The 12,271-nt window shown below is 43.2% G+C and overlaps 1 protein-coding gene across 1 annotated transcript in view; it reads left to right on the top strand.

Moving 5' to 3' along the window:
- LOC106580454 (5-hydroxytryptamine receptor 7) overlaps positions 1 to 9,070 on the top strand; it is an 86,419-nt gene extending 77,349 nt beyond the window's left edge. The window contains exon 2 of the mRNA XM_014161540.2: positions 7,179 to 9,070. Coding sequence (XP_014017015.1) covers positions 7,179 to 7,917 — 739 coding nt within the window. The 3' untranslated portion in view covers positions 7,918 to 9,070. The remainder of the gene's footprint in view (positions 1 to 7,178) is intronic.
- Positions 9,071 to 12,271: the final 3,201 nt, after the last annotated feature.

Below are 12,271 nucleotides of genomic sequence, written 5' to 3' on the forward strand. Positions count from 1 at the left end.
ACTGTCAATCTCCCTCGGCCTGGGGCTCCATGCAAGATCTCACCTCGTGGAGTTGCAATGATCATGAGAACGGTGAGGAATCAGCCCAGAGCTACACAGGGAGGATCTTGTCAATGATCTCAAGGCAGCTGGGACCATAGTCACCAAGAAAACAATTGGTAACACACTACGCCATGAAGGACTGAAATCCTGCAGCGCCCGCAAGGTCCCCCTGCTCAAGAAAGCACTTATACATTGTGGTCAGATGAGACCAAAATGGGGCTCTTTGGTATTAACTCAACTCGCTGTGTTTGGAGGAGGAGGAATGCTGCCTATCACCCCAAGAACACCATCCCCACCGTCAAACACGGAGGTGGAAACATTATGCTTTGGGGGTGTTCTTCTGCTAAGGGGACAGGACAATTTCAAAGGGACGATGGACGGGGCCATGTACCGTCAAATCTTGGGTGAGAACCTCCTTCCCTCAGCCAGGGCATTGAAAATGGGTCGTGGATGGGCATTCCAGCATGACAATGACCCAAAACACACAGCCAAGGCAACAAAGGAGTGGCTCAAGAAGAAGCACATTAAGGTCCTGGAGTGGCCTAGCCAGTCTCCAGACCTTAATCCCATAGAAAATCTGTGGAGGGAGCTGAAGGTTCGAGTTGCCAAACGTCAGCCTTGAAACCTTAATGACTTGGAGAAGATCTGCAAAGAGGAGTGGGACAAAATCCCTCCTGAGATGTGTGCAAACCTGGTGGCCAACTACAAGAAACGTCTGACCTCTGTGATTGCCAACAAGGGTTTTGCCACCAAGTACTAAGTCATGTTTTACAGAGTGGTCAAATACTTATTTCCCTCATTAAAATACAAATCAATTTATAACATTTTTGACATGCGATGTTCTGGATTTTTTTGTTGTTATTCTGTCTTTCACTGTTCAAATAAACCTACCATTAAAATTATAGACTGATCATTTCTTTGTAAGTGGGCAAACGTACAAAATCAGCAGGGGATCAAATACTTTTTTCCCTCACTGTAGCAAAGGGTCTGAATTCTTTTGTAAATAGGGTTTTTTGTTTTTAGTTTTTAATACATTTGCATAAAAAAAAATAAACAACCTGTTTTCGCTTTGTCATTATGGGGTATTGTGTGTAGATTGATGAGAGAAAAAAAACTATTCAATCAATTTTAGAATAAAATGTGGAAAAAGTCTAGGGCTCTGAATACTTTCCGAATGCACTGTATTTAATTACCCATTCAGTCTTACCACAGCGGTGTAAGTGCACTGGGACTGACAGAGAAAGAGTTTGAGATTGAGATTGTTATTAATGCATTAGTCAGAGTTGTGGTGGGGGAGTGAGTGGAGTGGAGTGGTGGCATGACTTTGTTGTTGTGTAACCAAGGCAAGACACATACACCAACCTACCAGTCTGATCCTTGAAAAACTCTCAGATTGCTATCACCCAGTCAATAAGAAAACGGAATGTATATGTTTTTAATTAACATTCTTAGAATGTTCTGTGAAAGTTATTTACATTTTCTTAAATTTTTGTATGTAAAGTTTTCATGTTCTGAGAATGGAATTTAGAGCTAATTAATGTTAATATGTATATTTTTTTATACATTCCCGGAATATTGCAAAGGACTGACATAAGAGATGTTCTCAGAATGTTCAAAGAATGTGTATGTGTCTCTTAAGTCACACCATTTTTTTATGCTCCCAGAATGTTATAAAAATATGACATTAAATAGAATCACATGGGAACGTGTATGGAATGTTCTGTAGAAGAACGTTATTTCTTAACATTCTCTGAACTATTTGAGAACATTACTTTCAATAGAACCCCGAGGAAACATGTAGGAAATGTTATGCTGAAGTACTGAAATTTCCACAGAAGAACGTTTTTCCCAATGTTGTTCGCAATGTCAAACCAGTTGAAACGTCCATTACCAAAATGTTTTATTAAATGTAACCATGTTAGAACTTTTAGAAAACATTCAGTTAAAGTAATAAAAATGAAGAAAATACAAATGTTTTGTCAAGTTCCTTTAATACCTATCTTGCACCATTCCCAGAAAGTTGTGGGAACGTATGCAAAATAACCATAGGACATCTACTGTTCGCTCTCACCAAGCTCTAAACATCATATGGTTCTCAGAACGTTATGTTCTAGCTCGGAGTGCTGTAGTGTTTTCCTGATCCTGCTGCCCCAGTGTCTCCATGTTTTGTATTGTCAAATCAAATCAAATGTTATTAGTCACATGCGCCGAATACAACAGGTGAACATTACAGTGAAATGCTTACACATTTGATTAGATGCAAGATAGTGGCTGGCGAAAGTATTCACCCCCCTTTGCATTTGTCCTATTTTGTTTCCTTACAACCTAGAATTAAAATAGATTTTTGGGGGGTTTGTATCATTTTATTTACACAACATGCTTACCACTTTGAAGATGCAAAATATTTTTTATTGTGAAACAAACAAGAAATAAGACAGAAAACTTGAACGTTCATAACTACCCCCCCCCAAAGTCAAAACTTTGTAGGGACACCTTTTGCAGCAATTACAGCTACAAGTCTCTTGGGGTATGTCTCTATAAGCTTGGCACATCTAGCCACTGGGATTTTTTCCCATTCTTCAAGGCAAACTGCTCCAGTTCCTTCAAGTTGGATGGGTTCCGCTGGTGTACAGCAATCTTTAAGTCATACCACAGATTCTCAGATTGAGGTCTGGGCTTTGACTAGGCCATTCCAAGACATTTAAATGTTTCCCCTTAAACCACTGCTTTAGCAGTATGCTTAGGGTCATTGTCCTGCTGGTAGGCAAACCTCCGTCCCAGTCTCAAATCTCTGGAAGATTGAAACAGGTTTCCCTCAAGAATTTCCCTGTATTTAGCACCATCCTTCAATTCTAACCAGTTTCCCAGTCCCTGCCGATGGAAAAACATCCCCACAGCATGATGCTGCCACCAACATCCTTCACTGTGGGGATTGTGTTCTCGGGGTGATGAGAGGTGTTGAGTTTGTGCCAGACATTTTCCTTGATGGCCAAAAAGCTAAATTGTAGTCTCATCTGACCAGAGTACCTTCTTCCATACGTTTGGGGAATCTCTCACATGCCTTTTGGCGAACATAAAACGTGTTTGGTTATTTTTTTCTTTAAGCAATGGCTTTTTTCTGGCCACTCTTCCGTAAAGCCCAGCTCTGTGGAGTGTCCGGCTTAAAGTGGTCCTATGGACAGATACTCCAATCTCTGCTGTAGAGCTTTGCAGCTCCTTCAGGGTTATCTTTCGTCTCTTTGTTGCCTCTGATTAATACCCTCCTTGCCTGGTCCATGAGGTTTGGTGGGAGGCCCTCTCTTGGCAGGTTTGTTGTGGTGCCATATTCTTTAAAATTTTGAATAATGGATTTTTGAATAATATTTTAGTAATGCTCCATGGGATGTTCAAAGTTTCTGATATTTTTTTATAACCCAACCCAAATCTGTACTTCTCGACAACTTTGTCCCTGACCTGTTTGGAGAGCTCCTTGGTCTTCATCGTGCCGCTTGTTTGGTGGTGCCCCTTGCTTAGTGGTGTTTCAGACTCTGGGGCCTTTCAGAACAGGTGTATATATACTGAGATCATGTGACAGATCATGTGACACTTAGATTGCACACAGGTGGACTTTATAAACTAATTATGTGACTTCTGAAGGTAATTGGTTGCACCAGATCTTATTTAGGGGCTTCATAGCAAAGGGGTTGAATACATATGCACGCACCACTTTTGCGTTTAGAATTTTTTAGAATTTTTGGACTTTTGTGTATGTCCATTACATGAAATCCAAATAAAAATCAATTTCAATTACAAGTTGTAATGCAAGAAAATGTGCAAAATGCCAAGGGGGATGAATACTTTTGCAAGGCAGTGTATGAGCCCCTAACCAACAATGCAGTTTAAAAAAATACGAATAAGAAATAAAAGTAACAAGTAATTCATAGAGCAGCAGTAAAATAACAATAGCAAAACGATATACAGGGGGATACCGGTACAGAGTCAATGTGCGGGGGCTCCGGTTAGTTGAGGTAATATGAACATGTAGGTAGAGTTATAAAAGTGACTACGCATTGATGATAACAACAGAGAGTAACAGTGATGTAAAATAGGGGGGGGGGACAATGTTCAGGATTCTTATGGCTTGGGGGTAGAAGCTGTTTAGAAGCCTCTTGGACCTAGACTTGGCGCTCCGGTACCGCTTGCTGTGCGGAAGCATAGAGAACAGTCTATGACTAGGGTGGCTGGAGTCTTTGACAATTTTTAGGGCCTTCCTCTGACACCGCCTGGTATAGTGGTCCTGGATGGCAGGAAGATTGGCCCCAGTGATGGACTGGGCCGTAAGCACTACCCTCTGTAGTGCCTTCGCGGTCGGAGGCCGAGCAGTTGCCATACCAGGCAGTGATGCAACCAGTCAGGATGCTCTCGATGTTGCAGCTGTAGAACCTTTTGAGGATCTGAGGACCCATGCCAAATCTTTTCAGTCTCCTGAGGAGGAATAGGTTTTGTCGTGCCCTCGTCACGACTCTCTTGGTGTGCTTGGACCATGTTAGTTTGTTGGTGATGTGGACACCAAGGAACTTGAAGCTCTCAACCTGCGGCACTACAGCCCCTTCGATGAGAATGGGGGCGTGCTCGGTCCTCTTTTTCCTGTAGTTCACAATAATCTCCATTGTCTTGATCACATTGAGGGAGAGGTTGTTGTCCTGGAACCACACGGACAGGTCACTGACCTCCTCCCTATAGGCTGTCTCGTCGTTGTCAGGGTTCAGGCCTACCACTGTTGTGTCATCGGCAAACTTAAATGGTGTTGGAGTCGTGCCTGGCCGTGCAGTCATGCGTGAACAGGAAGTACAGGATGGGACTGAGCACGCACACCTAAGGGGCCCCTGTGTTGAGAATTAACTTTGCGGATGTGTTGTTACCTACCCTTACCACCTGGGGGCTGCCCGTCAGGAAGTCCAGGATCCAGTTGCAGAGGGACGTGTTTAATCCCAGGGTCCTTAGCTTATTGATGAGCTTCGAGGGCACTGTGGTGTTGAACGCTGAGCTGTAGTCAATGAATAGCATTCTCACATAGGTGTTCCTTTTGTCCAGGTGGGAAAGGGCAGTGTAGAGTGCAATAGAGATGGCATCATCTGTGGATCTGTTAGGGCGGTATGCAAATTGGAGTGGGTCTAGGGTTTCTGGGATAATGATGTTGATGTGAGGCATTACCAGCCTTTCAAAGCACTTCATGGCTACAGATGTGAGTGCTACGAGTCGGAAGTCATTTAGGCAGGTTACCTTAGTGTTATTGGGCACAGGGACCATGGTGGTCTGCTTAAAACATATTGGTATTGTAGACGCGGACAGGGAGAGGTTGAAAATGTCAGTGAAGACACTTGCCAGTTTGTCAACGCATGCTCGCAGTACACGTCCTGTTAATCCGTCTGGCCCTGCGGCCTTGTGAATGTTTACCTATTTAAAGGTCTTACTCACATTGGCTGCGGAGAGCGTGATCGCACAGTCTTCCGAAACAGCTGGTGCTCTGATGCATGTTTCAGTGTCATCGAAGCGTCGAAGCGAGCATAGAAGTAGTTTAGCTCGTCTGGTAGGCTCGTGTCACTGGGCAGCTCTCGGCTGTGCTTCCCTTTGTAGTGTGTAATGGTTTGCAAGCCCTGCCACATCTGACGAGCGTCAGAGCCGGTGTAGTACGATTCGATCTTAGTCCTGTATTGACGCTTTGCCTGTTTGATGGTTTGTCGGAGGGCATAGCTCTAGCCTTTAGCTCAGTGCGGATGTTGCCTGTAATCCATGGCTTCTGGTTGGGGTATGTATGTACGGTCACTGTGGGGACGACATCATCGATGCACTTATTGATGAAGCCAATGACTGATGTGGTGTACTCCTCAATGCCATCAGAGGAATCCTGGAACATATTCCAGTCTGTGCTAACAAAACAGTCCTGTAGCTTAGCATCTGCTTCATCTGATCACCTTTTTAATTGTTCGAGTCACTGGTGCCTCCTGCTTTAATTTCTGCTTGTAAGCAGGAATCAGGAGGATAGAATTATGGTCAGATTTGCCAAATGGAAGGCGAGGAAGAGCTTTGTATACGTCTCTGTGTGGAGTAAAGGTGGTCCAGAGTTTTTTTCCCTCTGGTTGCACATTTAAAATGCTGATAGAAATTTGGTAAGACGGATTTAAGTTTCCCTACATTAAAGACCCCGGCTACTAGGAGCGCCGTCTCTCGGTGAGCGTTTTCCTGTTTGCTTATGGCAGAATACAGCTCATTCAGTGCTGTCTTAGTGTCAGCATCAGTCTGTGGTGGTAAGTAGACATCTACGAAAAATACAGATAAACTCTCTAGGTAGTTAGTGTGGTCTACAGCTTATCATGAGATACTCTACCTCAGGCGAGCAAAACCTTGAGACTTCCTTAGATATCGTGCACCAGCTGTTATTTACAAAAATACATAGTCCGCCGCCCCTTGCTTTAACAGACGCCGCTGTTCTATCCTGCTGATACAGCGTATAACCAGTGAGCTGAATGTTGATAATGTCATCGTTCAGCCACGACTCCGTGAAGTATAAGATATTACAGTTTTGAATGTCCCGTTGGTAATTTAATCTTCCGCGTAGGTCATCAAATTTATTTTTCAAAGATTGCTGTGTGCTAGCAGAATGGAAGGAAGTGGGGGTTTATTCAATCGCCTACGAATTCTCAGAAGGCAGCCCACCCTATGGCCCCTTTTTCTCCACCTTCTCTTCACGCAAATGACGGGGATCTGGGCCTGTTCCCAGGAAAGCAGTATATCATTCATGTCGGACTCGTTAAAGGAAAAAAGGATTCTGCCAGTCCGTGGTGAGTAATCGCAGTTTTGATGTCCAGAAGTTATTTTCGGTCAAAAGAGACAGTAGCAGCAACATTATGTACAACGCAAAACACAATTGGTTAGGAATCCGTAAAACGTCAGCCTTGTTCTCCGGCGCCATCTTTTACATTGGAGTAGATGGTGTAGCCAAAGTCCTGGCTGATGTTGCACACACCGCCCGTTTGGACATTCTTGGCCCAGCCGCAGAAGGGGGGCATGTGGCCTTGTATGTTTATCCTGCTTGCATTTCCATATGGGATAATAAAGTTTACCTTGCTAAATTATTTTTGTTTCTTCTCTCTCAGGTATCTGGGAATCACGCGGCCCCTCACATACCCAGCCAGGCAGAACGGCCAGCTGATGGCCAAGATGATCCTGGGGGTGTGGTTGGTGTCCGCCTCCATCACCCTGCCCCCCTTCTGTGGCTGGGCCAAGAATGTCCACACGGGCGGCGTGTGCCTCATCAGCCAGGACTTTGGCTACACCATCTACTCCACGGCTGTGGCCTTCTACATCCCCATGCTCGTCATGCTCTTTATGTACTACAAGATCTTCAGGGCCGCCCGCAAGAGCAGTCTCAAGCACCGCTTCACCGACTTTGCCCGGCGGGAGCGGTTGGAGACAGTGGCCAGTGAGGCGCTGAGGATGCAGGGCCTGAAGCCGCAAGGTGTGGCCGAGGAGTGTGCGGCACTATCCCGTCTGCTGTCCCGCGAGCGCCGCAACATCTCCATCTTCAAAAGGGAGCAGAAGGCGGCCACCACGCTGGGGGTGATCGTCGGTGTGTTCTCTGTCTGCTGGCTGCCCTTCTTCATTCTGTCCACAGCTAGGCCCTTCATCTGCGGGGTGGAGTGCAGCTGCGTGCCCATCTGGCTGGAAAGGTTCCTCCTCTGGCTGGGTTATGCCAACTCCCTCATGAACCCCTTCATCTATGCCTTCTTCAACCGGGATCTGCGCTCCACCTACAAGGACCTGCTACGATGCCGCTACCGCAACATCAACCGACGCCTGTCCGCCGTGGGCGTGCATGAGGCCCTCAAGGTGTAGGAGGAAGAGGACAAGGATGACGAGGAGGAGAGTTTGGGGCCCCAGAAGCGTCCAAGGAATTTTAAATGCCGTCCTTATTGCAAAGACTACTGGGAAGTGCAGTTTCTGTGGTTGTATAATGGAGGCTTAGAGGGATGACCTATGACCTGGCGGTAGTATTGTAGATAAAGACAGAGGCTGACTGTTACTTCCTCTCTAACCCACTGTAGAGGCACAGAGATAAGGCCATTACTTAGGTCTGTGTCTGTGTGACTCACTCAGTCATTCTATTTTGGGACCCAAAACCATGGACCGTATTTGACGGGCTATTCAAGTTGACACTGGCTTTGTGCATATGCTACAGTTCAGTCCTGACTTCATATTCATGTCAGGCGGATGGTGCATTGACTGGGGAAATGACATGCGGATCCAGGTGATAATTCTGGGTCATTCAAAGCATGGGCTGCGAATAGATTTCTGCATGATGATATTTGCCAAATTGATGCTTGGGCAAGTAGGTGCCAGTGGCTATTGACTTAAACCAGTGAAGGTCACGGAATCGGTATCTACATAACTGTTTCCAGTTCAACTTCTCTGTGGTACAGTAGGTGATGATGGTGAACAATTGAAAGTGGTCTGTATAGGTATATGTGAATCTATTATTTTGTGGAGGCAGTTAAGTGTTTTCTGTTTACCAACAAAAACACTGCAGAACAGAGGGGTATACTACAAAGCAGGATCAAGGAGCCTGAATATTCTGAAAATGTTGAACGTTTTCAGAAAGATTATCTTGAAATTGCCATTGTCTCATTGACTCAACAACCAAAAACACATACATGTATCTTTGTTTAGCTTGAACCAGAAAATCATCAGTTATTTCTAGTTGTTTATCAAAGTTAGCTGGCTAACTCATTGAATCTGCTTTGTAGTATACACCTCAGAAGGCACCTTCGCGTTGTCATTTTATTTCCAGACATGCCTTTGACTGTCAGTTTCTCTATTCAATCATTGAATTGAATACATTGATCTCTGCTGGCCAACATCACTTAGGTATTAAAGAGTTAACTACAAAGTCAACCCAAGAGACACACACAGACCCAAGAGACACACAAACACAGACCCAAGGGACACACACACACAGACCCAAGGGGGACACACACACAGACCCAAGAGACACACAAACACAGACCCAAGGGACACACACACACAGACCCAAGGGGGACACACACACAGACCCAAGGGACACACACACACAGACCCAAGGGGGACACACACACAGACCCAAGGGGGACACACACACAGACCCAAGGGGGACACACATACAGACCCAAGGGGGACACACACATACAGACCCAAGGGGGACACACACATACAGACCCAAGGGACACACACACACACAGACCCAAGGGACACACACAAACACACAGACCCAAGGGGGACACACACACACAGACCCAAGGGGGACACACACACACAGACCCAAGGGACACACACACAGACCCAAGGGACACACACACACAGACCCAAGGGACACACATACACAGTACATGGCCAAGATAATATATTACTTTCGAATATAAATCGTAATGCAAATGAAAGCCAACAAACAAAAGTTAATCTTTCAATGTTACCACAAAGCACCTGAAGGTAGCAAAGATGACAAGCCTGTGATTTGATGTGATTTAATGGGGAAGAGGCAGAAGAGAGGTGGTACAACAAGTAGGCCTAATGGTTAGCGCCTGAGAATGTACTATAACTAGAAACATATTATCTCTGAGAAATGCCCATTTACAAAATCCACAGGAACCCTCACTATTTCAGAAAACAAAACTCTTCATTTGGCATTCATTGTTCAGTGGAGTCTGCATTGAAGCTTGCATCTGTCTAACATTCTATGCATTATCCATGGAGGAGCAGAATGTTGTGCATAGTAAATCTGACATACAGTACATATGTAGGATCTTAAAACCTTTTACTGCAGTGGACTAAATCAGGGTCACACAGAGTGTTTCTTGGTAGTCTTAAACAAATCTACTATGAAACAAAAGTATACACCTCACACACATTGTTATGGGCTTTAAAAAAGAAGACACCTGTACCATATCAGATATAGATAATGTGTTAAATTTACACATCACAGAAGACTGAAATATAACAAAAGCTTTGACATAGAAACACACGGCAGGTTTTTTAAAATGGTGTTTCTTAATTATGAAATTATGAAAACTATTAATAACATTCCACCCATGAGGCAAGTAGGTCATTTGGCAGCAGGAAAGGGCTACTTTGATCACCCCGTTGCAGGAGAACATTCCTGCAATGCAGGACATTTAAAATTTAAAATTTGTATTTGAGGTTTAAATAGGCTTCTGAAGTTTGTAATTTCCAGACTTGGTTTCCCCTTACGAAAAATATATCAACCCCTAAAAAAATGTAATTCATTATAATCCACATAATAATTCACATTTCCTGTTGCTGGATTATTTTCTTGCTGTAGCAAACTGGCTGAAATTAAGATCCTACATCTGTAGTTCAGCAGCACAGTGGTTTAAACTACTTCACCCAAGCATACTTAAGCACATAAGTGTAAAACATGTAGAAGTGATATTAAACTGTGGAGCTCTATGGGGATGTTTTTGCTGAGTTGAGTTTTTACCATGTACACAAACAGTTAGAGTTGGCTGCTCGAAACAGACTGATTTTCCATACCGTTTTGATTGTGTTGTAACAAAAGCTGATCAAACTATTCAACATGACTATTATGGAAAAGGCGCTAATTATGCTGATGAGGTTCATCCAACAAGGAATAAGTCCACCCATCAACATCTTCATCTCTAACACCCGAAGCATCAGGTATTGCTTCTTCTGCTGTCTCTACTTCATAGCAGGATGTGGTCAAAACTTCTAGGAATTCTGCCTCAACTTCAGTTGATCACAACAACTGCTCTGTTCTGTTGACATTCTCTGTATTGATCTGTGTAAAACGTAATCATTGAAGCAGCGTGTGCTTTCTCTACCTCGATTTTTGTAAAATACTTGTTCATTATTATTGCAAACAGATATCTATTCCTGGCTTGCACTATATTTTGTCATATGATTCCATGTTATTTAAAGTGTCTAGTGTCGACGACATTCATTGACAAACCGTCTACAACTGCTTTGCCGACATTATTCTCTCAAATTTACCTGGAGAAATGAAAGCATATTTATTTCATCACTTTGTAAATAAAGCAGCACTTGGTTTAAAATCTCACAGTAGTTTCTTCCAGTATGCACATATATTCCCCAGTCACTCAGACATTCAAATAGTCATGAACTATTTAATACCCACAGATGTTATAGCTCGGCCAGCTGTTTCACACTTAAAACATGCCCTGTCATATTGTACTTTAAAACAAGAAACCGTCAAGAGGCCTTTAAAATGCTCCTTCATTGTTACATAAAAGATCTCCTCACCAAAGAGAAAAACCTAAATAATGCAAAATATATCAACAAAGCTGGCTAGATTTATAGACCTTTCATAGAGGGAATCAGGATCGACCTTACGGCATTGTATACTGTAGGTCTAGTCCTGAAACATTCATAGATTTTCAGATGAACTCAAAACAATCAAAAAAGATTTGCTTCTGAAACATGAGCGACTCTGGAGGAGTGAATGAGGACAGTGACCCAAAAACTCCTCATTATTCTCAACCTGCTCCCAGCTAAATATTTTATTCAGCATTAGTTTGGCAGCTGTCTGCTTCATATCCCGAGAGTCATATGTAAGCGATAATCAACAAGGGGCTATGTGTTCTATGGAAAATAATGAACGACTTGGGAAAGGGGGATACCTAGTCAGTTGTACAACTGAATGCATTCTACTGAAATGTGTCTACCGCATTTAATCCAACGCGCTAGTGGAGTCAATTCTAGGGAGAGTGAATGTTTTTGTAATGTTACCCATAATGTTCCCCTAATGTTTGAGTGTCCAGTTTTCCATTAGTTAGGAGAATATTCTATCTATGTTAGCAAAAAACCTTCTGAGAACCTTTTTAGCATGTTTTGGTGTTAAAGTTAAGAGAACATTCCCTTAATGTCAATCAGAACTTACAGTGCCTTCAGAAAGTATTCACATGACTTTTTCCACATTTTGTTCATATACACATGTTTAGCAGATGTTATTGTGGGTGTAGATAAATGCTTGTGTTTCTAGCTCCAACAGTGCAGTAATATATAACAATTCACAACAATACACACAAAACCTAAAAGTAATAGAATGGAATTAAGGAATATATGAATATTAGGATACGCAATGTCGGAGTGGCACAGACTAAAATACAGTGGAATAGAATACAATATATACATATGAGATGAGTAAAGCAAAAATATGTAA

Source organism: Salmo salar, chromosome ssa20 (assembly GCF_905237065.1).
Source record: "Salmo salar chromosome ssa20, Ssal_v3.1, whole genome shotgun sequence".
Lineage (NCBI taxonomy): Eukaryota > Metazoa > Chordata > Actinopteri > Salmoniformes > Salmonidae > Salmo > Salmo salar.